The sequence below is a fragment of the Corvus moneduloides genome, chromosome 14 (genome assembly GCF_009650955.1).
Source record: "Corvus moneduloides isolate bCorMon1 chromosome 14, bCorMon1.pri, whole genome shotgun sequence".
Taxonomy (NCBI): Eukaryota; Metazoa; Chordata; class Aves; order Passeriformes; family Corvidae; genus Corvus; species Corvus moneduloides.
In genome coordinates, this window is record NC_045489.1 from 18,876,730 (window position 1) to 18,904,302 (window position 27,573).

General features: G+C 44.3%; 1 protein-coding gene across 2 annotated transcripts in view; it reads left to right on the forward strand.

Annotated features, from left to right (window-relative positions):
• Positions 1-10,976: 10,976 nt before the first annotated feature.
• Positions 10,977-27,573, forward strand: part of LOC116451124 (ligand of Numb protein X 2-like) — a 29,400-nt gene continuing 12,803 nt past the window's right edge. The window contains exons 1-4 of one of the 2 annotated variants that reach the window (XM_032124257.1): positions 11,100-11,184; positions 15,430-15,582; positions 23,454-23,894; positions 26,376-26,602. In XM_032124257.1, the coding sequence (XP_031980148.1) occupies positions 23,506-23,894; positions 26,376-26,602 (616 nt within the window). In that variant the 5' untranslated portion in view covers positions 11,100-11,184; positions 15,430-15,582; positions 23,454-23,505. Of the gene's footprint in view, positions 11,185-15,429; positions 15,583-23,453; positions 23,895-26,375; positions 26,603-27,573 lie in introns of both variants that reach the window. The other variant, XM_032124258.1, reaches the window with a different exon arrangement.

Below are 27,573 nucleotides of genomic sequence, written 5' to 3' on the forward strand. Positions count from 1 at the left end.
CAGGCAGCACAATCTGTTCCTTCTTCCTCGCCCCGAGGGGATTTCTAATCTTCGCTTGCAGCTACTCCTTTCTCCCGGCTATGCTCAATGCCCATTGCACTCAAGACTCACCGAAGGGCTCAGATCCCAGGGTCTCCTCTCTGAATTCCAGCTAAGAGTAGCTAAACAGGGTCTGGATTCACCTCTAGCCCAAGACAATTTTTATTTCCCGGTCTCAGAAAAGCTATTCTTCTCTGCTATTTACTTTTGTGGTTGAAAAGAAACCAAAACTCTTCTCCCCCTGAGATTTCTGTTGTATAAACTTCCACAAGACTCTCAGCGTATCTGTGATCCCTGGAATGTGATCTGGAATCCCATCAGCATTCCATGTAACATGTACGGTATCGAGTGTATCAGCACTTAAAAACAAATTATAATATGTTTTGTCCAAGTGCTGATTGTTGGAAAAAAATATTTAACTCAAGGACCTGAAAGCCAAGCAGGGAAAGAAATTATTTACAGTGACCTATGTCACGCTATGATGAAAAAATAGAAAAATGAGGTAGAATAGTATAAATACGACTCAAGTATAAAAATGCCTCTGAAGGGAAATCTGTCAATGAATATACGGAGGTGGGGATAACTGGGAAATGTGCTATGGAACAGAAGCAGGCTGGAGAGCTGTGGGACAGAGCCCAGCAAAAAACATGCCAGCAGAGGGTACTCCTACTTTACCACTGCCGTGCTCCCGAGGGAGGGACAACCCTGGGGGACAGCAGGGGACATTCAGGGACAAGCAAAGTGACTGAAGGGACGCCCATGGCTCTCCTGTCACTAAGGAGCTTCGTAGGAGCAGCCCTGAGTAATGGAGCAAGGGAAAGAACTTAAATCAAGCTTTGAAAGTGTTGCCAAAGACAATGATCTGCTAAAGCTGCTCTTTAACCCTCAGGCTTCCAGGACAAGCAGAAGGTTACAACTATTACAAAACAGCTGGATTGATGGAATTATCCTCACGGATTTTTTATGCTTTGTAGCTGAATTTTTACAGGTAAGGGAGTAAAAGTCCAAAAGTCAGTAATATTATCAGTGTATGTGCTCATAGCAATGCAGATTGGAAAAGAAACAGCTGCTGCGCTTGTGGGCATTAATTGATATGAACATAAATCCACAAATCTCTTTGCTGACATGGTGAAACCGCTACAAAACCTGGGGTTTGAGCAGGGCTCATTCTCCATCAGATCCTGCTTCCACCACAGGGCTGAGCTAGGAGTAGCCAGGATATTCAGCAGAAAGCCCCAAACCCCAACCATTCCTCAGGGAAAAAGGAAATTAGGCACTGAGATTTTTTTGTTATAAAGGCAGCTTGAGAGCAGAGAGCAGTAAGAAAAGTTTGAGCCTCAGCTACCACATGATCTGTTCCTTTAAGACCAGCTTAAAGTTTAGCTGCAGTGTTTAGAGTAAGCTCATCTTAATTTGTTGTATGCTGACCACACATGGCAAGAGCTCGAGGACTCTTCTTCTCCCTGAGCTTGGTGTCATCCAGGGACAGGTTTTTAACCTGCTCCTTTACTCATACCCACACCTGCAGTGTTGCTGTAGTCAGAGAACATCGCTGTTTGCAGAGGTTCTGCTGAACTGAAAAGTCTGTGTTGGTATCAGCATTTTTGTTTGTGCATAGACAATTGACCATAATTAATCCAGCTGTCCCCTTATTTCATTTCAGTATTACCTTATTTGAACCAAACTTTGCTTTGGATTGCAACAATGTGATAGATTCACACTGCTCTGTGCCAAGATCCATGGAAGCAACATCCCAATGCCAAGAAAAAGGAATTTCCTTGTGATGGACTTACAAAATAGCTTTTTCAGAAGTAACAATTCATAACCAATGTTTAATAATACAAAACTACTGAGTATCAACTTGCCTTTTACCTCGCTTTGAACTCTAAATTAACTGCTACTGTAACATCACTGCTGCAACTCAGAGTCATATCAGAGATAAAAATAGCATGCCTGGCTTGGACTTGGGGCCTTATCTGGCAAATTCTTCCCAAAATTCCACACACGAGCCTTCCTCTCCCCAGCAGCAAAAGAAACCACTCAGGAAGCTTCCCTCTTGTAGAAAGCAAGAGCAGTGCTGAGCTAATTTCCACAGTTAGCAAAAGAATAAAGACAAATACAAGCTGATGTAAGTAAGAATAAAAGCAGCTCCTTGAGTTCTATTAAACAGATTCTTTGTTGTGCTGTAGGGACTAAACCACGGATTCCAAATCAGTAACCTGGATTGGAAACTGGGAGTCTGCCAGCAGGCAGATCTTCACATTAATATCTGCAAAGTGCTTTTTGATGATTACGGGAAAAGAGATTAAGAAGGACCAAGTGTCATGAGTAAAGAAGACAAACTTGGACTCATCAGCAGAGGGGAACTTCCACGGCTGATGAGGAATGCAGCTGGGCTAGAAATCAAAAGATGTCCTGTGAGCTGCACAACCAGAAGTAAAGCATCTTCAGCCACAGGAGGGAATTGCTGAAGCCATGAGATGGAATAGGCAGTTGAAAATATTGTTTTGGTAATTCATTTTTGGCGATATATTTCAGTCCTACAGCTGAAGAAATTCTTAACTAGCTAAATCCTGGTATGCAGATTAATAGTTTGGCTATCCCTCACTTAAGCAGGGATGTAGAATTTGTGGGTTTGGCTTTTTTGTTTGTTTGGTTGGTTTTTGTTTGGGTTTTTTTCCCCAAGTTTTTAATATATAATGATCATTACTTTGACCATTGAATCTTCTGAAAAATGTAGAAAGGATAACACTAGAAGTGAGCAGTGATTTCTGATTTTGAATAGATTTAAAGTCAAATCACTTTCTGTCAGCAAACACACCAGGATGTAGCAGATGATATTCCCAGAGCAGCTGGTTCCTAAATACCCCTTCTCTGAGGAGGACAAACAGTGTAGCTGTTGCATTTCATCTGAATTCAGAACTGGGCTCCACATTTCCACAAAAAGGGAAAGTTAAAGTGGGCTATGACCAAAAGAGCACATTTAATTTATGTACTTCAGTGAATATTACATGTCAGATCTGTGTTCCACTTCACCTGACATCCCTTGAGTCTTTATTAAAATTATTATTAAAGGAATTTCTTGAGCACATTTCTTGTTTTACTGTGCAATAATGAATCCAATCCAGGAAAGAATTGGCATGGAGGCTCTTTTCAGTCAGGTCCATCATAGGAACACATTGGTCAAAACACAAACAAAGACTCTTCTGGTGAAGATCTATTTAAAATATCTGACTGCAATCACAGACATATTCTATTTCTGAAAGTAACGCTTTCATACCAGATTCCTTCCTTTTCTCAGTCAAACTATTTTTACTTCCTTCAGTATTTTGAAGCTCTTACAAGTGTGGGTGACCGGGCTGGAGGCAGACCTGCCTCATCCCAACCTCTTCTATTATGTTCAGACATTTATTATGGTCAAACTTTTATTATGTTGCCTTATCCCAACTTCTTTTATTATGTTCAGACATATATTATGGTCAAACTTTTATTATGTTGCCTTATCCCAACTTCTTTTATTATGTTCAGACATTTATTATGGTCAAACTTCTATTATGTTGCCTTATCCCAACTTCTTTTATTATGTTCAGACAGCAGAATCTTAACTTGAGCCAAGCAAATTATTCCCAGACAAACCCCACCTGACTTAGCAGCACATTTGCACGGAAGAGGTGTGTTTCTTTCTTATGTTAAGTCACCTCTGGAATGTATTTAACGAGCTCGTTCTTCCCAAGTCATGCATAGCTTGAATTCAAGGCAGGCTGCTAAAACTGGTCAGAACAGTCTCTGAGGGCTGCGCTCAGCGTTTGACAAGATGGGCCTATAAAATACCCTCAAATAGTCTTGTGTACCAAAGCACAAAATCGTTGGTTTCCGCAGATGATGACCTGAGCGTTCGGGGGAGAACTGGCAGGAAGAGAATCAGGGTTGGAATGTCCTGTGTCACATGCAGCACCTTTGTTTTTAACTGGACTTACCACCATCCCTTGCATCTGAATTCAGCGTAATGGGGAAGCACGACAGAGGACTTTCATTACTGAAAAGATCCATAATTATGGCCAGGAAACTCGTGTAATACATCCATGAAAACTCTCCGAAAATCTGTGGCATCTGGTCCAGAATTTCAGGTGGCAACTCTGCAGAATGACATTTCTCCAGAAAAGAGCCCAGAGTACAGGTTACAGAAGCATGCAGGATTTAACGACTGGGTCTGCCAAAACCCAGCTCCAAGTTGTGACAGAATTGTGTTTAAGTAGTCCTATGAAAGGTTTGTTCTATTTTTACAGCTGTATTATTGTTGTGACACTTCAGATTTCTATTATAGAGGTCACCTAAAAAAGCAGAAGTGATGTACAAGTACAAAGATTATGTAAAGTCCTACAGCTGGGGTTGCAGTGTCCTTTCCAAGCTGGAATCTGGGACAGCACCACAGAACTTGTGGCTCCTTCTCACATCATCTCCAGTGGCACTGCAGCAAGCAGAGGAAAAGCAGAGCTGCAGGTCCCCTGGGATGGTGTGCAGAGTTCCTGACTGACAGCTAACAAAATGTAACCTCTGGATTTGGAAATGAAGTAGCTTGGTCCAGGAATGTGAGAAAGAACTCCTAGCAGAGGCCGCAGTGGCATTTCCAGAGAAGGCCTATTAATTATACAATTGTACTTATGGCAGCTGTATTGCTTCTTTCTCTGATCTCCTGCTCAGTGCAGAAGGAATTCTTGTGGATTAGCTTGTTAAGAGGTAATCATATTTTGTGGGTATCTTTGCTGCAAGGCAGCCTTGGCTTCCCACCCATCCAGTCAGGAATGTTTATATTTAGCTATTTTCTGGAAACAGAGCTCCAGCTGCAGCACATAGCAATTATTTGGATGGATCTTGTTTTTCCCCAGGATATGTCTATTTTTTTTGGTGTAGACTGAAGAGTCTCACTAGAAATATGTCACTTTGCCTGAGCAGAGTTTTGAAGAAAAGTGTGTTTAACCGGTATGGCTCCAGATCTGTGTTAGAGCTTGATGAGACTTGCAGCCATCCCACATTCCTGTGGGAGGTATATTACTGTTATTAAAAATTGATTTGTAAATACCTAAGGTATTCCAGGCAACCTTAGTAACTGAAAACTCCATGGACAAAAGAAATGTCAAATTATCTCAGTACATTTTGCCTCTCTAACAAATATCTCAACATTGCCTGATATTGAGATGCTTCTTCACTCTGCTGTAGGGTGGTGCTAAACACTGTTAAATAAATGGACACTGAGCCTCTCTTCCATTCCAGAAGTGAGTGAAAATCAGGCACCAAAGGAGTAATCCCTGTGGAGATGTTTTCTACATGCATATTTAAATTGCTCTGGCACCTGCTGTGCTGAAGGGCTTACAGCAATCTGTGGATGAAGAATTGATGAAAGGAACCTGTCAGTTTTTATGAGCTTTAGGATCGTTATCTTTATCATTTACTATTCTTTGCACAGCTGTCACAGTACCTGGGCCCACTGCTGATGGCTGCTTTGACACTCAGGACTTGCTGCAGTCATTTCTTGAGCCTAGGTGTGGGCTGTAAACGTAGGGCTGGGTGAAATACCACAAAAAAGGGACACCTTGAGAGAGTCTGCTTTTGAAAATGATTTGAAAGATTCTGTGGTGGCATGAACCAAGGTGATCTCTGGTTTAGTTTTCCAAATGGAGTTGTCTTCAACACGTTGTATGGCCAAGCAGCCCTTGCTGAAGCAGAAAGCACCTTGTGAAACTGGAAGAAGACTGGCCCCAAACTCACACCTACCAAGTATTTTGCATTTATGCTGGAGAAATAAAGGTGCTCTTTGACCTTGCAATAGTGACTGAGCAAGCCCTGAACGTGCTCCAGGAGCACCATGCTGTGCTCTGTATTCCATGGTCACTGCTGCTGCTGCTCCCAAGCCCTCGTGGCAGGGAGTTTGCCCCACCAGGAGCAGTGCTGCAGCCTTCCCGTGGCTCCTGCCTCTCCAGGAAGATCAGAGCTGCACAGCCTCACTTGGGACTCCAAGGGGAAGCATTTCCTGTCAGGGACAGGATAACACCCCTGGACACACACAGCCCTTTCCTCTGGCCCAGCTGCCCAAGAAGCTCATAAACACAGACAGAAAATCAGGTTTGTTTTTAACCAGTTAGCAGAACAAAAGTGGCTGGAGGTCAAATTCTAAACCCTGCAGGAGCACATTATTTACTACAGACCCTGCATCAGAGAGCAGTGGTACCTCCCAGGCACAAAACTGCATAGATATTATTCCTGAATTGGATCAAGTCTACTCAGTATCTGTTATCAGTCTTAACTAAGAGAATAGTGTAGCAATTACGGGCTATAAAGTAAATCAAGCACCATACTTGCTGTACAGAAATAATTGCTGGAAACTTGGTGGTACCTTATCTCTTCTTTTCAAGAAATTAATACGGAAGGGGAGTCAGGCTTTTGGGCGAAGCACCACAAAAGATCAAGTCCAGTCCTGTAAAATAATAATGGAGAATTCAGTGGGACCTGAAATTGGCCTAATGAAATATTATTTTATCTATTGCTACAGTATTTGTCTTGATAGGTGAAGTATTTATGAACTCTCATTTAAAATACTGCAACAGAGGCATTATGATAAAAAGAAATCTGAGTTGGTTACAAAGCAGCTGCAGCATTTCAACAGTATCATATAAAAATTAAGGACTAGGCATCAATATTATTCACAACAGCAAACCCAGAAAGTGATTTGCTTCATGTACTTTTTTTTATCCTTATATTATCATATTTACTCCACTGTAAAAAGCCAGATGGGTTTTTCCCCTCCTAAGAAAAGCCAGATGCCTCCTTTATATCTGCCAACAGGCACTTTTCTGGAAGCAGAGAATCAGTCTGTTTACATCTAATGGAAACATTCTACAGATCCATCAAATAAAGTACTCCAACATTGTTAATAACTGCCCACTGTTAACAAAACACCACGAGGAAAGATAATGTAAAATAGTCCTAAATCATTACTAACGCACACAAGATTCTGATGTTTTATTTCTTAATAGCCTGTTTGCCCCCATTTATAAATTCCAAACCCTGGGGCTCTGACTGCTCCCTATAAAATACAGTATGCAATGCACAGGTAGCAATAATTTGCAGCAAACATAACAAAATACTGCTAAAGCAACAAAAGAAGTTATAAAATCTGGCAGAACGAATCCAAACATTGTGTTTGGGACCTTGGATTCACCAGAATGCCCGGTGTGCTCATGCACACGTGTTCCCATCGCTCTGCTTTCCACAAAAGGGAGATTCCAGGCCATTTAATCATAAATTCCTGGGATGACTCTCTCTCCTTGTTTGTGGGATTTGTTTTTTAATTGTGTTTACATTCTTGTGTGTGGGTTGGGAATTTCGGTTTGTTTGTGATGAAACATCAAAGTTGAGTCCCAAATTAATACTGTGCAGCCATATATTCCTTGCACCATCCCACAAGAGGACAATAGCCACACACACAGTTACCAAGTTTTATGCAACTTTAATGGGATTAAACTAATCTATAGATCTTTGTGTGATGTGATTTTTGCTTTCTCATCCAATTTTCCTGCTGTTATTTTTCCTATTATTTTGCTTATTTAATATCTATTTTCAGATTAAAAAAATAAAAGCTGTCCGAATCTTCCCATGAAATAAAAGAATTAATAATCTGTAAACATGCAAGTTTATTCAGTTGATATTTTTAATTCTGTTTGCCAGGACGCTGCATTTTAATCCTGACACATGCACTGCACAAATGTGTGGCCCATAATCTTTCCCACATGGTGGTTACTGTACAAATCACACACAGGAAATTATCAGCACTGAGAGCAGATAAAACTCGACCTGAGATTGCTGGATTGTGTGACAGAGAGTCTTTGCAGCTCTCAAAAAGCTGCACGAGTAATTCAGCAGAACTGCTAGTAAATAAAAACTCCTTGAGTTGTGCAGAACTTTGGTGTTTCAAACTCAATAGTGAGGACAGCAGAGCGTGGGGTTTGTGAGAGGTGCCAGAGAAGGCACAGTGGACTGAGATTCTCAGCAACATTCACTTAACCAAAGTCACCACTTGAGTGTTACCCCAGAAACTATTTCTCTCCCAAATATTGAGATGTTTTCCATGCAAAACATTTACATCTGAGCCTTCTCTTCAGGTTTACACAACACATTAACTGCCAGCACAACAATCCAATGGAGCAATTAATTTACACTCTGCAAACTGAATATTCAGCTGCGGTTTGGGATCCTTCTTCACCAGGATCAGTTTCATATTTAGCCACTTTGCTCTTCTGACTGCTTCCTTAGCAATTCTAGGGAAGAATCACATCCCTCCATCCCACCTCTGAATTATAAACTAGATTGGGGAACTCTATTTGGCTTTAAAAATATATCCATCTATTTTAAATGTGTTTATATATTTTACATAAAACATTTCTAGAGATTTTCAGCTGGTTTGTTTTTCAGCTGGATCAGTGGATGATGTGGTTCACAGTGCAGAGCTAAAGGTTGGTGTGCCTTGTTGCCAGGGCAGGAACAGGAGCAGGTAGGAACCAGTAATACAGCAAAGCCTTCATGTCATCAAGCCAAGCCTTATTTAAGATGTGGCTCCTTTTGCACGGACTGAAAAAACAAAGTAATTTCAGTTCTTTACATTTGCGTTAGCTCTGCAGAAGAGATCTGTGTCCTCTATGAGTCCATTTAGTAGCCATGACTCAGTGGGATTCCTTTATTACAAAACCAAACCAAAATTCCAGCACGCTTATACAATAAACTTTCACCAGACCTTAATTATGTATGGTCACGCTGTCCACTGAGAAACACCTGATAAAAATCTCCAGCGAGTGCTAACTAGACAGAATTCCTCGTTTTGAAGATTTGCATCTATTTGAGATTTTCCTGGGGTTTGTCTCCCTAATACCCCAAGCTTACCCACACATTTCCTGTCCTCACCCCGGAGAACAGAAGAGAGAATTGGTCTGTGCTAAGGTTTAAACCTCTCCCCCTGGGAGTGCTCCAGCTCTACAGAGCTCAGCTTAAGCTTTGCCTGTTTATAGGCCAGACTGTTCAGTGTAAATGAGTTCTGGATAAATGAGCTCAGGCTCAGGTGTGAGGTTGGGTGCAGATCCAGCCTGATGTCTCTGCACCAGGCTCTGGTGCTCGTGTCCGAGCTGGCAATGTACTTCCAGCTTTATTCCTAAAATATTTTTTGTTCAGAATGATCTGATGGATGCTACCCAGCCTCCTCAGCCTTGGTGCTTCAGAGGAAATCCTATCTGACATTTAATTTATCCTAACCAAAATCAGTGGGTTTGCAAAGCTGGATCACAGTTCTCAGCTGGGCCCTACAAAAACGCTTTACACTTCATGTCCTGTGGAAACATGGATCTCGTGTGGGCAAAGATGTTGTTGCCTCGATTCCATTCGATTTCCAACAATAATCTAAATAAAATAATAGAAGGGCCTTGCTGCTTTTTCAGTACAGGGCGCATCTCCTACAGCCTCACCTGCGCAACATGAAGATCCCTCACTCACTCCCAAGCACAGCTCACAGCTCCTCATTGGAAGACTTCAACAGACAAAAACAGGGAACAGAAGGAATTAATGAGGTAGCAAAGAACCGGAAAGACTCCATAGGAAATTTGACACAAAATGGAAAAAGCGAACTAAAAAACTGATATAAAATCATAGAATGATTTGGCTTAGATTGGAAAGGACCTTAAAGATAATTTAGTCCCAGTTCCCAAATAAAAGATGTCCTCTTATTTATTGAATATTTTGAATAACACAGATCCCCAGCCCTATTAAAGCAGAGAAGGTGTTTTCAGGACATGGGAAGCACTTTCTCCTCCCTCCATTTAGGTCTTTATCAGCAACTCTGGGATATCTTAAACGATCAAGTGCAGACAGGCGTGTGCTAGTTCCACCTGCACTACATTACCTCTCAACGGACAAAGGTTTCCTTCCTAATAAATCCTCCTCTAAACTGCTGGTTTAAAGTTCTATTTTTTTTTCTTTATTGTCAGAAATGTCATTGTCTTTATTACTTCATGGCCCTCTTGTCTGCAGAAAGAGCATTTCCGAGTCTGCGTGATGAACGAGAGAAAGAAATTATAACCCAGAAACTATAATGAGTTGGGTCTTGGGAGGTTGGTCTCTCCCTTTGGGAGGAATTCCAAGCTTGGATATTGTGCTAAGACAGCTTGGAAACTTCTAAACCCCCCGTGTGCAGTTGGTCATTTTGCTGGTGTGAAAGCAGGAGAGCTCCCAGAGTTGCCTCAATAGGAACACTGGAACCTGGACCTACTTGGAGCTTATAGAAACAACAGGGAAATCAGCACGCCCTTGTATCCAGTGCCATCCATTCCCCTGAAGGGAGCGGGAATTGTCCCTGAGCGGAGCAAGGATGCTCTGAGGGGAGCAGGGATGCCCTGAGGGCAGCGGGATTGCCTCGAGGGCCCTGGGAATTGCCGCGAACGTAAAGGAAATTGACCCGAGGGCAGCGGGGATGCCCTGAGGGAAGCAGAAATGCTCTGAGGCGAGCGGGATTGCCTCGAGGGGGAATTGCGCTGAGGGCAACGGGGATGCCATGAGGGTAGCGGGCGGTCGAGGCCCGGGACGCGCCCTGAGGGCAGGGGGGATGCCATGAGGGCAGCGGGAAGCCGAGGCCTGGGACGCGCCCCGAGGGCAGCGGGGATGCCCCGAGGGCAGCGGGGACGCCATGAGGGGAGCGGGGATGCCCCGAGGGCAGCGGGGATGCCATGAGGGGAGCGGGGATGCCCCGAGGGCAGCGGGCGGTCGAGGCCCGGGACGCGCCGCAGCCCCCGCGGCTCCCCTGGAGGGCGGGCCAAGGCCGCCGGGTGTGCGCGGCCCGGGGAGGCGGCGGCGGCGGAGGAGGCGGAGGCGGCGGTAAAGGGGAGGGCAGGGCTGGGCTGAACCGTGCCGGGCGGGCGGGCGAGTGACACCTGGGCGGCTGCGCTGCCTCCTCCTCCTCTCACGTAGTTTCGACTTTCTTCCCCGCCCGGAAACTTGGTGGAGGCGCCGCGCTTGCCGCCGTCGCAGGCCGGGTTGGCGCTGGGCTTCCAGCGCCTCTTCTCTCCCCATCCCGGGGGCGAGCGAGCCCTTTCCCGCCCCCGGCGGCCGCAGGTGAGCGGGGACGGTGTGGGGGAGTCCTGCCGGGACTGAGGGACGTGGGAGTCCCTTAGGAGGCGCGGGGCTCCCACTGGGCTGAGGTCCCCTGAGAGACGCGGTGGGGGGAACACGGGGCTGAGGTCGGGGCGTCCCGACCGGCTGAGCGCGGGGGTCCCTTCAGGGGCTCGGGGGGTCCCGCCGGGGCTGAAGGGATGCGGGGTCCCTTGAGGGGCTCGGGGGGTCCCGCCGAGGCTGAAGGGATGCGGGGTCCCTGAGGGGATGCGGGGTCCCTGAGGGTCGCGGGGGTCCTGCCGGGCTGAGGGGTCGCGGATCCGCTGCGGGGGCGGCCGGGGATCCCCGTTCTGCCAGCGGCGGGCTCTCGGCCGTGACCGCGCGGGGCCACCGCCGATGTCCCTTATCAGTGACACGGGCAGCGCAGGTGAAGGCTGCCGGCCCCAGGGTTTAACTCTTCACAGCTCGTGCCTGGGCAGGGCTCCCCAAACCCGGCGGTTTTCCGCTTACGGGGGTCACAGGGAGGTAGTGGGGCAGAAATGTCTTTGCGAGGAGCCGGCGAGTTTGCTGGTAATTAATGCAGGGGGAAAAACGCCTATAAATAGAAGTTGAGATAAACAGGCAAAGCACAGCAAGGTGAGGATGTGGACCTTTTGGAAATACCTTAAAGGTAAGACGTACAGGTGATGATAAGGCTTAGTTTAACCCAAAGAGCAACCATATATCTGGACAGATTTCTATTTAATTTACGAGGGTTTTTTTATGAGGGGTGGAAAGCAGGGTGAGGCTGTGTGCTGCTGAAGGGGTGATCCTGCTCTGCTTGGTTGGGTGCACTTGGCATCTCGAGGATAATGTCAGGAGGAAAGAGATCTGATGGAGAAGGAGCAGCCTAGGCAGCAGCCAGCTGATGCCAGCGCAGGAGGTGGCAGGGACAGTGGGACTGCCCCTTTCGGTGGCACTGCAGGCTTAGTTTGCTTTAAGCCCTGCTTGAAACGGCACTTTCAACTCCTTGAGCGATTTTTGGGACCTGCTTTACCTCGGGAAAGTAAGGAGCTCAAAATGAGTGCTTCCCTGCTGCTTACCAACCTGAAAAAGGGTCATATTTAAAATTCTGCTCCAGTTTTTTAGCCAAGGCGAAAGGACCAGAACATAAAGTTTCCGTAGGAAAAACTATTCCAGCTCAAGTACAGATATAAGTGGTAGGGAAGGTCTCTGCTGTGCAGAGAGTGTGTCGGAGCAGGGGCACAGTGGAGATAATTGGCAGTCCAGAGAAGTTTCTGTCACTGTCACAGAAGCCCAGAGCTGTGCTGTGTAATCCTTAAGCCCCTGGAGGCTCAAGCAGCCCAAGGTTTGGGTGGGTTGGAGAACTGGAGCTCTCCTGCAGCAGTGCCAGTTGTGTGCTGTGCCTTTGAGGGACGGCGCTGACGTTTGTCCTTGATGCTGGAGCTCTTTTGGCAGCTCTCCAGCAAAGGGAGAGCAGATTGCACACATGGCTCCTTCAAAACAAAACTTCTTTCTCTGAAGTTGCACACTCCAAGTCGCCTTTCGCAATTTCCCTAAGCAGATGTAGTGTGTCTGCTGCTGAAAGGGCCTAAGGCAGTGGGAATATTTATTCCCTCCCCCAAAGGGATTTGCTCCCTGAACCAGCTTATGGAGTCAGAACAGCACCAGTGCTTGTGCAGGGCAAAACAAAGGGGTCATATGGCTGAGGATGGAGCAGGGAAGTGATAAACAGGAGGCAAACCTCTTCTGGGGCTCCCCAGCTGCAAAAGTCAGCTGTGCTGGAAATCCACACCTTCACTCACCCTAAGTGTTAGCATGCAAGCTGGGTGCAGATGGAATTCGTTTAAATAACAGGGATGCACTGGCATAAAACCCCGTGGGATGAACGGGAGAGAAGGACCTGTGGTGTGCAGCAAAAAGGAACATCTGTTGAATGACAAATTTCAAGTTTTTAACTGAATGAATACTAAGGGAAATGAGCAAGAGTTAAGAAACAAACCCAGCCATATGGCCTGGGCAATGAGGGCTGAAAAAGGTGGAAGAAACAGCTTCCAGGAGGGACCTGGCAGCTACATGACCTCCAAAAAACCCCATGAGGTTCGAAGATACCTGATGAAACAGGTTGAGATTGATTCTGGGTGAACTTAGTGCTACCTGAATTGCAATTCCAGTAACTTCTAGAAATTGTAATTAATGGGTTTATAAACTATGGTAATGCAGTACTTCCCAAGTGTGCTTAATAAAAAAATTCACACATTTATGAGATTGTAGAGTGTTAGACTTAAATAGTATCATAAGAATAAACCTAAAAGAATGAATATCACTGCATAATAAAATATCTGTAGCTCATGAAGCACCCCTGCTGTATTTTCTCTTCTCCTTGCACTGCCATATATATCTTACTTTCTGCATTAAAATAAAAGCATCCTGCTGCAACAGCTCTATTGATTTCGCTTTGAAAATGAAGCTGCATCATTTCATTCTGCTCGTGTGGATCTCCCCAGAGGAGTTGCAGCTGTTGCCTTACTCACAGGCCTGAATATGTTTTGCTGGTTTAATACAAAACCCTCTTGTTTGGCTTTTCCTTCTCAGTTTACTTTAGTGGTGCTGCTCATACAGTTGTTAGGAATTGTATTTGACAGTCCCTCGTCCGTTTATGCTCCCTGATTTATAGCATATAAAATGTTGCTCTTGGCTTAGAAATTTCTTGACACGAATGAAGTTTGAAAATATGAAAATATCTGGCAGTTTTTCTGATATTTCAGATAAGAAATTGCCCACGAATCAGTATCTCACAAGCCATCTAAAGGGTTAGAGGGGATTTAGATGAATGAGCAGTAGGAATTACTGTGCTGGTCCAGGAAAAAGCACTTAAGGCTGGAAGGAGGGAAATGGAATAAAGCTGGAGGAATTTGGAGAGACAATGAGCAGCTTACAGGCAAAGGCTTTTTTTATTATTATTTTAAAATATATATATTTATATACTGATCCCCTGAGTTTAGAGGTTCTCTGTGCAAATTCTGTTAGGAGATGTAGTGTTCATTATTTGGAATATTCTGGAAAGGAAGCACTAGAAGGGATTATGTATTTTTTTAAAGTGTTGTCTAATTTTGCTTACTCTTTGCCTGTACCTTAAACAATGCATGTTTTGTAAACAGCTGCAGCAGAGTCTCTCTAAAAGCTGTTTTTCTGACAGTTAAAAAGGAGTTGAGATAAAACTTGCCCTGTTCTCTTGTGGGTTCAGGGGACTCTCTCACCTGTGACATCAGTGTGGCCGTTGCTGAAAGCCCAGTAAATCATGAGCGGCCCTATTTGTAAAGTTCTCAGACTTATCTGGGGGTGGGGGGTTGATAACAGAGAAGTTGTTCTCGCCTGATAAATGCTATTGCAGATCTCTACACAGCAAATAAATAACGGCAGCAGTCCCTGCCCTGGGAACTTGGAGCTGAGGATTTCCTCTCGTACATGATCGCAACTGGTCGGGAACAAAAATTGCCGCGTGCTTATTTCAAGGAGGATACATAAAAATAAACATAATGGCTCTCGTGGGCCTTTTAGTGCTTAGGATAAAACCCATTTCCTTGTGAGATCAACACCTGGGGCTACTTTAGTCCGAATCTCCAGGGGCTGAAAACTGAGCGGAGAAAGGAGATTCCTCCCCCTTCCCTTCCCTCCCCACAGCGGTAGTGCAGGTCACTCACGGCTGGCTCAGGAGGAATGTGGCTGTTGCACTGATTTGGGAACAGCACAAGGACTTTGCTCTCTTGCTTCAGCTCCTTTAGCTGATGAGGCAACCAATCCCATTTTAAAATTATTTTTAGAACAAGGGAAAATATAGTTATCAATTCACACATATTGCAAATGTGTGCCCCTGTGCGGCAAGATAACAATGGGTTTGAAAGTCCTGCTGCTGGTACCAGCTTGGACCCAGCCTTAAATTGGAATAAGATTTGAAAAGAAAGAAATACATCCCAAATACAAAATGCCTCTTGCAGTTTTGTTTCCCTCAGCTATGAGGGTTGTTTAAAGTCAATAAGATACACCAGGAGAAATGGTATGAAATTGGATGAAAAGTGCCATGTGCAACTGAGTAAGCTCATGAACACAGATGTCTTAAACAGCAGAATATGTCTCAAGTCCTTTAAAAATGAGATATAATACTGTTCTGTCTGTCTATTGGGGAATGTCATCTTTATCCAGAGACTTTTTATTTTATTGACTTCTGCTGTTTCATTATTTACTTAGGAGCTGTCACCTGTGGTGAAGGGCATTTCAGCTACTGGTTGCAGCAGCTCTGCCTACCCAGAGGCACTGGCAGAGTTTAAGTTCACTTCAAACTCAGCTGCAGCTGCCCTGGGGAGCCACAGTTTGAGACGGTTTCGTTTTGTTTAAATGAAGGTAACTTGTTTTCTTTCTTTCCCCTTTGCCACGATCTGATGGTGAGATGGAATGTAAAGGGGAATTACAGACTTAATTAGCTCTTGATTCAGCTTTTTTAGTTAGTGTGAACAAGCTCGGGCTAGAAAGTACTTTGCATAAAAACCCCTCTTACCCCATGAAAGGAAGTCTGAGCAGGGTGCTGTCACCCTGCTGTCACTGGGCACAGGAGCTGTTGGGAAAGAAGAGCCAGGCCAGGGGAAACGTGCTGGTCCCTCTGGAATGACTCTCAGCCATCCTGCCTTGGGTTTATTTTGTAGAGCTGAGATTCCAAGTGCCTGTTGATATAAAGGGATACTGTCACACCTTGTGCCAAACTCTTTAAACAGAACACCATTAAAAAAAATAGTGCTACTGAGACTTGGACCGGGTAATGAGGAGTTCTGTGCTTCCTTATCCTGCAGCAAAGCCCTAATCTGGTGTTTCTGATGTTAAAAACTGTGTCTGTTGATAGGAAATATTTCATCTCCAGGTGCAAAGCTGCTTTCATGCTGCTGGATTGCTTGTGGTAAAGTTTTGTAGAAAACAAGAGTTCCTTGTTTGTGTTGTAACGAACTTAGAAAATTAGTTATTTCATGCTTAAGGCTGAGAGTAGCCAAGATTAATTTCTTTTAACTGAAATTAATTTTAAAGGAACACTTTGATAGAGTGTGATAAAGATTAAAGCTCTGTAGGAGTTTCTCACAAGACAGCAAGGCTTAGAGCTACAGAAATACCTTTTGTCTCCCAAAAGCAAGAGTCTCTCTCTTCCCGCCTCCTCCCTTCTCACATTACTTTTAAATATCTCTGATGTGACCACCCTGGTGAGGATATTCAAACAGAGACTTTTAAAACATCCAGTTATATAAAATATAGTGCACAGTCTGCTTCTTCCCCTGTATCCTTCGGAAGTGCTGGGATGAGAAAGCGTTGCCTCTCTCTGACCTGTATGACAAACACAGATCACAAAGGGACAGTGCTGTGCAGGTTTTCTTTCATCTGTCCCTACAAACAAGGAATTTGTAGGTAGACACACAGACAGTGATGAGGTAAGAGCATCTAATACTCATTTATAGCCATTAGACACTTGATCTTTACCTCCTGTCCCAGAAGCAAACCCAGCTCTTTGGAATGTGAGTGTGCTCCCAGATATTCAGATGAACCCAAATCTTAACATCACATCTCCTAATCCCTCTTTGTTGGTTTTGGGCTTTTTGTTTGGGTTGGAGGAGAAGCTGTGGTTATTAATTACTGATTAAATCCTTAAATAATAGCACTGTGTTCCTTCTTTCTTTGTAGAAACCTTCTCCCACAAACATCAAACTGATTTTTAGGGATGGAGTTGCAGATAGCTGCCAAATTGAAAATGCAGGTGAGGGTGGAGGTGGGAGTGTTTAATTTCCTGGAGAGAGATGATTATAGACACGATAGAAAAAAAAAAAATAAAGACAATCCACCCATGTGGTGGTAAAACTTCCATAGGAATATTTGGGTCAAATCCTGCAAAGAAGCAAATTGATTTAAGTGACTGAAGAATTCCTGCAAGCACAAAAGGAGCAACTTGCATGTTTGTGTGGAATATGATGTAGAAAGGAGGGTGGATATAGTGGAAGCATTCATGAATTCATATCCCTTTTTCTGAGCACTATGTTAAACTAGTCACTGTTGGATCCCCTTTGGAAGAAAAGTGTAGGTGGAAAGCTTAATTCCTTAAGAAAGGAGGAGAGAGGAAATTTACTGGCTCTTGTTACCCAGGTAATATTACCAGAATGATAACACCAGAATCTCCTGCTCTGCAGAAAGTACTGGGATTCATTTCTGAAGTTACATTTGTGTAGCCCTGCTACTTTAACACTCTGGGTCCTGTGAGACAGTTACTGCTCTGTGCAATCATTAACTGAGAGAGAAGCAAATGTTCTGAGCATATGGTAGTGAGAGAAATAAATTATAAGTACCAATTTCTTAAGTTTTCATGTCAGCTTTTGATTCTCCTCAAATTAAAAATGCTTGCAATTTAAGCTGTTGATTGCTAGTAAGATTTTTAAAACTGAGTATTACGAATCTTCACTTGCATTGAACTTTCAGATACACTAATCAGGCAGGCTTTTTATAAAAGTCTGGAAGATTTTTATAAAAAAACTTTTATAAATCTGTCTGGAAGTGAGTTATGTTAAAAATGGAAATCCATCAATGCTGCAGAGCTGATCCTGCAAAAGTTGCTCAGCAGAAAACTCCTTGGGATTGTCCTGCTCTACTCAAGCCTTGTAGCTCATCTCTCAGGATAGGGTTTCCTCAGATAATAGCTCTTTTCTGGTCTAACAGGATAATGATTCTGATTATAATTAATGAAAATACAATTGGCTTTCTGTTTTCTGGTGCAGAAAACAGATACTTGCCCAGAAGCTGAGGCAGATAAAATACCAGATTGTTTAACAAGCACAGAAACACCAAGGAGTTAAATACCACTTATTTTCACATTTATGGTTAAAGGATGGGTATAAAAAATGATGGGGACAATGGAAATTTAGATTTGCATTTTTCTTGATTACATTAAAGCAGCTTTGATTTAGAGTTTCTGAGTGAAATGTTCACACAAGTGCTGAGCAGTTACTCTTGGAGGTGGCTCATTAGAAACCCCGTGACTTCAAGGCAAGCTCAATTAGTGAAAGGGTTGCTTCTTATTTAACTGTATAAATTCACCATCTACAGAATATTTTTACATTCAGTGGCCTGATCTTCAGTCATATCAGAAAATTAACAAAGATAATAGGAAATTGTGTCAACACCTGAAACCATTCTTGGGTTTGGTGTTGTGTATTTTTGTAAAATTGACCTACTTCAGTATTGATTATAAAAATCCTCTGCTTTTCTAACACTTCTCTTGCAACTGCTGTAAACTAAGGACAGTTCAGTGATGGTTGTGAAACACTGGGGCAACACACTGGAAGTGTTCAGTCAGGACTGTGGTTCCTGTCCTATAAAACCTGTCTCATTTCATGAATCCTTTTTCACAGGCAGGGATGAAATTCAGCAACTCCCCCTCCCTGTTACAGAGCACTTTTCCAGTGCACTTTTCTCTCTCTCTGGAATGGAAAGAAAATCGCGATTCTGTGAAACACAAAACTTCTTAACTGAGTGAAAACTGTTGGAAGAAAGTTTAGGAAAAGCTCTGCCCCTTTTTCTCATGGTTTATTTCTAGAGGATTGGATTTGCTCCGTCAGAATCCATCTGGAACTTGCTTTTGGGTTTGGCCGGTGCCCTGCTGGTGTGTGCCCTCAGCCATCTTCATCCAGATTGTGCTGATGACTTGTTTTGTCCACCCCCAAAAATTAATTAATTGTTTAGCCTTTAGTTGGAATGTTGCATTTCCAGTCTCCCAGGGAAATGTTGTTATAAATACAATAACTGACATAATTACTGCAGTGCAGTGTTACATAGCAGGAGATGTGGGGCATGAGCCCTGCAGTCCCCAAACAAGCTTTTGTATTGGGGTTTCAGCCCAATATTTCTATAGCAACATGTCAGTGCTAACCTACAGCTGCCCAAAAGCATAAACCCTGCCAGTTTTAAAGTATTTCCCATGGTACAACTGGTTTTTTAATATTGAGAACCAATTTTTTTTTTTTAATTATTTTTTAACTTAAGCAGTTTGAAACACTCCTCTAGCATCTCATATCTGTTAGGAAGAATTTTACACTTCTGTTTTATGTCTTTGCTGCAGACTGGCTGCATGGTTTTGTGTTCTGCAATATGGAATGTGCTCTGCTTACTCACCATATTTGTGGTTTTGTAAATCAGTTAGTTAATAGAAACAGGCTTGGTTTTATTCTTTTTTTGTTTGGGTTGGTTTTTTTTTTCCCCAGGAGCTTCTTATGTGGTCTTAGGTAGGTTCCTTGAGATCCTCTTCAGAGACATAACAAAGTGTTAACTTCCCAGGAGTTGGTGCCGCTGTGGGTCTGTTTTACCCTCTGGTGATGTAATTTCTCAGTCTTTAAATGGGAATAGCAGCAACATTACACCTCAAAGAAATGTAATTTTGGTAGATACATTCATGACCAAAATGCACTTGGATCAAATGCTGGAACTATGAGAGCGGACAGGCCTGGATTGAATGGAGCCTTAATTTATACTGCACAGTAAGTGGCACAGGGAAATGCCTTAAAAGCCGGAGCCAGAGCGGTGTTTGGGAATGCTGGTGATAAGCTGGGAAGCTGGAATGCTGCTCTTGGGGTACCCAGGTACCACAGGCACAGCTCCTGCTCAGTCACAGCACAAGTGGAGGCACGGGGTTGGAAAGATTTCTTAGATAATCACTCTCTTTTAAAAGAGCTTTTTTTCTTGAAAGCTGTAGAAGTGAGTCATCAGTTCTGTTTCCAAGTCTGGGCTGCTGAGCAGAGAATGAGCAGTTTGCCCACCAGGAATGGTGCCGAGGGGTTCACTGCTGGTGTGGTTCTTGGCAGACCCCTCCCAGAGCTATTAACAGTGTTGTAGATGTGCAGGGGGGGTAGATCTGAGGCTCTGTGCCCTGGCAGAGCTAAAACAAGAATAGGCAATGTGCTAATATTGTCAGGAATAGTCTTGCTTTGGCAGGAATACAGATTAAACTACCTGATAAGTCATCTTAAAAAATAAAGTCTCATCTTTGAGTCAGTGTTACAGTACAAGGAATCCTACTTAAAAAAAAAAAAAAAGCCAACAGTGATTTTCTGGTTTGTTTTGTTTTGTTTTTTTTAATAGAGTAAAGATAAAGGTGACCCCAAAGAAATCCTTATGGGAAATATAAAGAGATTTCTGCTGGTTTATTTCCTTCAATTCTTTGTTACGTATAGCAGTGGGGTGTGTTACTCTCTAAATAATTCTGACTCCAGGGGCATTCCTTGTGTTGCACTTTTAGAACGGCAGAGTCCGTTAGAGCAGCACATGTACATGTCAGGCTTTAACAATTTCATGCAGTCAATGTGTAGTAACTTGGGACCAAGCTGGATCCTGGTATTGTGATTCCCTCTTTATGTGGAAGCTAAAACCCTTGGAGAGATCCCAGTGCTACAGAGAAAGGCAGGAGCAGGGAAGGTGCCACCCATTGCTGGAAGGAAGCTGGAGAGTGGGGAATGGTGTAACAAAAAAAGCAACACAGGGCTGGAGGGGTTGATTGGGTTGGTCTGGCCTGTGGAGGTTAGAATGGGGACCTGAGATTGGATTGCCAAGGATTGAGTTTGTATCAAACCTCCCCTGCAAAGCTGGAATCCTGTGGACTCTCTGACTCTTGAAAGTGGCTCATTGAAGCTGAGGGGAGCCAAACCTGTTATGATGAAACAGTGATTTTTTCTAGACACTTCAGCTGTGCCTTGTTGGGCTGCAGCACTATCTGTGCTGGATAAGATTTTAGCAATTCTCCCCTTGCAGAAGCTCTGCTTTGTGCCCGAGTCCCTGATCAAGGGAGGCTTGTTTGAGCCTGCTGCCCTCCCCATGCTGCTCACTCAGCCCTGCCTTGCCGAAGGCTCTGGGCTGGGTTTCATCACAGGGATGTCAGCCTTAGGTTCCCCTGTGTCTGCAGGAGTGTCCTCGTTATTGAAGGGACAGTGGTGTAAAAGTAGAATTCACCGGGACATTTAAAATGAAATCTTCACCCCTTGTTTTCAAGGAGCTAGAAGTGAGACAGCAGATCAGCTTAGAGCAGCAAAATTGTGGTGACACTTTTATCTTCCACAAGTTATTACTCAGATATTACTCATCAATTGGATTCATCTTGTGTAACCTTTAAACACAGAGCAGAGAATGAATTTGGGAAATAATCTGAAAAAAAAACCCAAAAAAGTAGTTTATCAGCAAAACTACTGTGAGGTTTGTTTTTGCTGAGAAAGTGGATTTGTTTCATCACCTGCCAAAGTTTTATGCAAATAGTCCAACCCGAAGCACAAGTATGTCTGATTGGTGGTGTTTGCCTTGGAAGGTTCGTGTTTCATTAACTGCTGGTGCTGAGCTGATTGATTAGAATTGGTAGGAGATGTTAAGTGATGGTCTGATGTTGAAATGTTCCTTTTTCACCTGTAAGATCATTCCAGATCAGCTGAAGCCTGGCAAAAAGGCAAATAAGGCGAACAGTAGGGCTGCCTGTTTCAGGTGGAGGCAAGCACCAAACGACAGGGGGATTTCTAAGAGAGGAGGACATGGACACATGTGCTTTCATTTCCTTGTGTGCTGTCTGTGAGCTGTGTTTTGGTTTGGGGAGCACTGAGTCAGCCACACAGGAGTTAAGGAGGGAATGCAAACAGAAGAGTTAGGGATGTTCACCCAGCCTCAAGGGGAAGATGTTTTCTGGCACTTCAGCAGGGGAGGGAGAAGCAAACAGCTCTTGTTGTACCCACCTGGAACCGTGACAGTGAGGTTTTAATCTTTTGAAGTGAACAAGTTCCTATGGCTGGGTAAAAATTCGCCTGTGAAATGGCTGATTCTGTTGGTGATACGTTCTCCCTTTAATTAAATAGCTGACTTACCTTGACAATTAATTGGAATGATGTATGATTTTTATTAGAAACCCATGACTAATTTTTTCTTGCCGTTCCTGCTGTCTTATTGTTCTTGTCTCCCCTCCTCTCGAGTTGTGCTGTGTGCCAGCCATGTCCTCCAGGCGCTGGTGCAGACCAGTGTTCCCTCTTGCTTGGGCTTTTACCTGTTCCAGATAAAGCCATTGTTTTCCGGTATTTTCCACATCATCTTTCAGAAATTTTCCATTTCATCACAGTTTCGCAATTTTTTTGTTTTCAAAGAGTCTGGGATTCTTTACATAAAGTTAAAAAAACCTCCACCAATCCAAAACTCCTCAAAACATCTCACCACCACAAAACCCCCCACTGTGTAATACAGTTTGCTTCCTTTAATACCACATTTCCTACATCATTAAAATAACTGCCAGGTTAAAAAAATCCTCTCTGCAATCATCCCTGTGCCTGTAATCTGCTAGGAAACTCAAGTGAATTTTATATTTAATTACAACAGGCAGGATTCAGAAAGGATGTGACTGAAGACATTTCTGTTAAAATCAGAGCAGCAGCTACAAAGGACTCAGTTTGTCCCTTATCCTCCTCTCCCTGCCTGAAAGGAGCTGAGGCTCAAGCCTTTCTCTAACATTACAACAAATGATGTGGACAATTCTTTAGGTTTTTTCCACTTAGGAAGCTTTAGCCTTTTTATAGGAAATTTGTTTCCATGGGGGAACTTAGGCATGGATGAGTGGGGAACAATGCATTGTTTGTTAAAACAAATTTTTTTGAAGGGAGTGGGCTTGAAAGGAAGGAAATGTGGTTTAGATTTAAGTTTCTTTTGAAATTTCTTCCTCTTCTTTTGCCTCATCCTCCCCACCCCCCAAATACAAAACAAAAATCCTAACAACCAGAAGTCCCCAAACTGGCTTTTCACCATACACGTCTTTAAAATATTTGGTATGATCTGGAAAGCCAGAGGAAGTTTAAAAATCACTGTCTTGTGTATCCTTTCTTTTCCTTCCCTCGCTGGGTTGTTCTCCCTCAAGAACGTGCAACTTTTGTGTCAGCTCTTCTAGTCCATCTGTTGGGCGGGGTTTATTTAGTCTGTGTCTCCGGTGTGTGTGTGTGAAGTAGTTTAAGCCTCAATTTATCCACGTGCTTAAATATTGTGCTGAATGAGGTCCTCGCATCCTCTGATCCCTGGGCTGTTCACTCACAGGCTGGTTCTGGAAGGAAGAGCCCTACGGGGAGCAGGTGGGGGTGAAGATTCTGGGGGAAGAAGCTCAAGGCATGAACACAGTTTAATTTTTAACTGGCTGGATTTAAAGCAGGCAGTTGGCTGGACATCTCTCTCTCTCTCCCTTTCCTTAGAGGTCTGTGGCAGAGCTGCTGTGTGACAATCTCCTCCCTGGTGCTGGCTGCCATGGCCGACCCCATTGCAGAGGAACCCGTGTCCCAGGTCACTGAGCTGTGCTGTGAGTGTGGCCAGGCCCACCCCTTGCTGGACAATCACCTCTACAACTTCCAGGACGAGGTGGACGATGAGCTCATCTGCCACATCTGCCTGCAGCCCCTGCTGCAGCCCATGGACACGCCCTGTGGACACACGTACTGTTTCAAGTGCCTTGAGAACTTCATGCAGGAGTACAACTTCTGTCCCATGGATCGGAAGAAGCTCTCCTTCCAGCAGTGCCACAAGTCCAGCCTCCTGGTCCGGAACCTGCTGGATAAGCTGATTGTGCTGTGTCCCTTCAAGGCCGAGTGCCAGCAGACCATGCAGCGCTGTGAGCTGGAAGCTCACCTGCAGAACAGGTGCATTCCCCTTTCCATCCTGTCATTGCTCCTTGTGCAATGCCAGGGCTGTTGTGCTGCTCATCAGAACCATCCATTCTCAGAGCAGCTCCTGAACTGGGGCAAGGTGGGACACCAGAGATGCCAGGGTGAGGCTGCAGAGGTGGGTGGGTGAAGACAGTGTAATTGTGTGCGTGCTCTGGAGGAGAAGGGTGAGCTGCTCACCTTCAGGTCGAAGGCAGACACTAAACCGACATCTGTGGGTCCTGAACCGGAGCACCAGGCCTGGAGTTGTTACAAACAAGCTTATTCTTGTTTCCCTTGCGTAGGGAAGAAAGACAGGCATGAAGTCAACATTCTGAAAGCAAGGGATTGTGCAGTGCTGCCAGTTTAATTGGTCCAATTAAGAGGTACAATACACGAGTCTTTGATTCAAAGAGTGCAAGTCCCTCCAAGCTGCACATTATGCACTTGCTGGATCACCTACTTAAAATTCCATTATCTTCTCTCATTCTTTTGCTGAAAAGGGGAAGCAAATGAAAATTACTATTTTTTTTTTTTCTGTTCCTCTTGTGCAGAGGAAGGGAGACTTTTCGGTGCTTCCACTGCTGGTTGAGCTGTTGGCAGGCGGGATATTGTTGCTTTAAAAGGAGTGCAGGTGACAAAGCTTTTGCCATGGTGCTTGGAGAACCCTTGTTCCTACCTGGTTAATGATTTGCAGGGAAGGGAGCTAAGTGCAAGCCCTGCTGCAGGTGGAACAGACCTTCCTTGGCAGGGTGCCTTTTGTCAGCAGCCAGTGAGAAATGCTACAGGCTTGTTTCCTTCAGCTGTAGCTGCTGCAGCAATGACATATTTCAAAAATAAGCCAAGCAGGGAACAGGTACACTTAGGATACCTTTGCAGTTCTGGCCAAGGATGTACCCTTGTGGTTCTTGCTTGTCTCCAGTTCCCACGAGCTGAGAGCTGGTGTTAGAGCCAGGGGAAGGGACGGAAGGTGCTTGAGTGCCCCTTTCCCTTCAGTGAAAGTTTATAATCTCCTTTTTCTTGAGGCAGCCCTTTGTACTGGCTGCTCGTTATCAGGCTGGGCTGAGTGTTCGGGCTGCAGGGCTGGGGCCATGGCTCCCACCAGGGCTGGGCCTTCCTCTGCTCTGCAAATCTGCCCTGCTATCAGTAAACTGCTGTCACTCGTTAATCCCTCTGGCTCAGGAGTTAGCACAGGGGAGGGAGGCACCTGAAATGTTTGCGTTAGAGGCCTGCCTGGAAACTGTATCGTTCTGTTCTGTGTTTCACAGTTGTTTGTATCTTTCTTGGGGACAGAGTATTCTAAGATTCCAGCCTACTTCACCTGTGGGCACAGTCAGACTGAAAAGTGGGGAAGAAAATTAAAAGACAAGAAAATTGCACTGGGATTTGGGTGGGTTTTTTTTGTTTTAAGTGGCATTAACTGATAGCAGTAGTTTTAAGGAAATAAGAAGCGCATAGTAACTTATTTTCTTGGGGGATTTCCCTGCCTTTTGCAAATTGAGTTTGTGTTTTGATACCTTAAGAAGGGCATGTGCACAAATGCATCAGTCAGGTGCTGTCATTAAGTTCAGGGTTATTTTACTGCTTGGAAAATAAATGAGTAGGAATAAACCAGAGGAAGTAATACTGGGATGAGACTTCTTTAGCCAGAGTGTAAATAAGTCAGTTTAATTTGAAAAGAGACTCTGATACGCACCCAATACCACTTATCTCTCTGAAAGGGATGTTTTTGCATTTATCACCTCCTCACCTGTCACCTTTTTTATAAATCCTCATGATAAAAGAGCTGTTCTTCCTCACCCATTAGTGCTGAGACAGGCTGGTGATGGTGTATCTGCATCCAGGGCACAATTCCATCCCCGTTCTGGGATCTCTGTGGGGAGCAGTCAGTGGGATCAGGAGCTAAACTGCTCCCATTCAGGTAGAGCCATCACCTGCATGGACTGGGAGTGGACCAGGTCCAGGGTCAGGTCTCATTCCACAACAGAAAATGCCCAATTCTCCCTTGCTGCTCTTGTGTGTAGCTGGTGGGTTAAAACAAAGCCTAATTCAAGGCTGAGCTTGAAACTTGAGCCACTTTCTTTCACAAAGTGAAATAGAAATATAGATTTTTTCGAGGTACAGTTCCTACAGAGCTCAGTATTTGCTTATATTTAAGAAGGCTTGTTTTCCTCGTGGAGTGTTTGCCAGGTAAATATTTAGCAAGGGAGACTCCTGTTTCTATTACATTCTTCTTTTTCAAATAATTTGCTTAATAATTTCTAAAGTAGTGAAGTAACAAGGCTGCTCTTAAGCTGATACTTGTATAAGTAGAAACTGAATGTCAGATGAGAATCAATTTCGGCATCTGAGGCACCAGCACTGCCCTGGTGAGATTTGGAACAAGCTTCTTCCCACAGGTTTGTCAGAGCTTTCATGTGCTGGGTCCCCTGCCCAGGCAGAGACAGTCACTGACAGTCACTGCCAATCTCTCTTCAGGTGCTCTGGGTTTAAGAAATACAAATCTGAACTCCAGCGGAAAAAGAATCCCATTTCCAAAGGGAAGGAAGATCCTCCTGCCAAGGGGGACACAAACACGCCCAAGGATCCAGAGGTCCCAAGTGGAGGCTCCTCACTTGTGGCAGAAAGCTCTGGAGCTGCTGTGGTGTCACTGGGGACTACAGAGCCTGGACTGGTTAATCCAGCTTTTGAGGAGACTGAAGAAGGTGAGAGTTTGCGAAGTGGAACTACGTATTTATCTTTCATGATATAAAAATGATGTAATTATCTCAAAAAATTAAATTTTTAAGTGTCCCCAGCACTGTCAGTCATCCTCAATGCTGCTCAGCCGTTAGTAGCCATCAGAGGCATCTCTTTCCTTGAGCAGAAGGGAGATGCATTCATGTGCACCAGGGGTGGCAGAGTCTGCTCACAAGCACTAAACTGTGCAAAACCATTTGGAGAGTCTCTGCTAGACTGCAGTGAGTATTTGCAGTATTCTGTGGAGAAACAAAGGCAGTCCCTGTCACTGTGAACGTGGAGCACTTAAAGCCCTTGTAGAAGCCAAGTAATTAGTAACTAGGAAGTGTTCCAGGTTCTTTTTAATCTTGTTAGCAGAGTTAAATATACAGTCAGTATCCTGGAGTGGTCAGCACCTCCCTCCTGGTGTTTTTCTAGCATAAGTTAGGTTTTGGATTAACAGGCAGCTCTGAAAGCCTCGCAGATCAAATAACCATCTCCACTTCAGTGTAGCAGCACTTGTCTCAGCTTGGTAGGAGGCAGCAGCATGGAAACCTCAGTGCCTTGTCTCAAAGTTAGGCTCAGCTTCCACATGTGCAGGCGCTGGAGCTGACAACCCCTGTGCCTGGGACAGAGGTAACTCACAGGTCAGTTCAGTTCCCTGCTGGCTTTTTCCCAAAGCACACCTGGAGCAGGTTTTGCATCTCTGGTGTGACACCTGTCCTTCACCCTGCCAGGCAGTGCTGGGCCTGCCTGAGTGTCCCCGTGCTGGGAGATCTCATCCCACTTGCTCACAACAACTTTCATCTTCAAAGTGCAGCATTGCTTAATATCCAGTATGCTGTGAAACAGCCAAACATTCCTCCTGTTTTACAGGGGGGATGGGAAAAGGGGAGCAAAGGAAATTAGAGGAAGGAAGTTGCAGAGCAGTAATTACAGCTGGGTAGTCCCTTTCCCT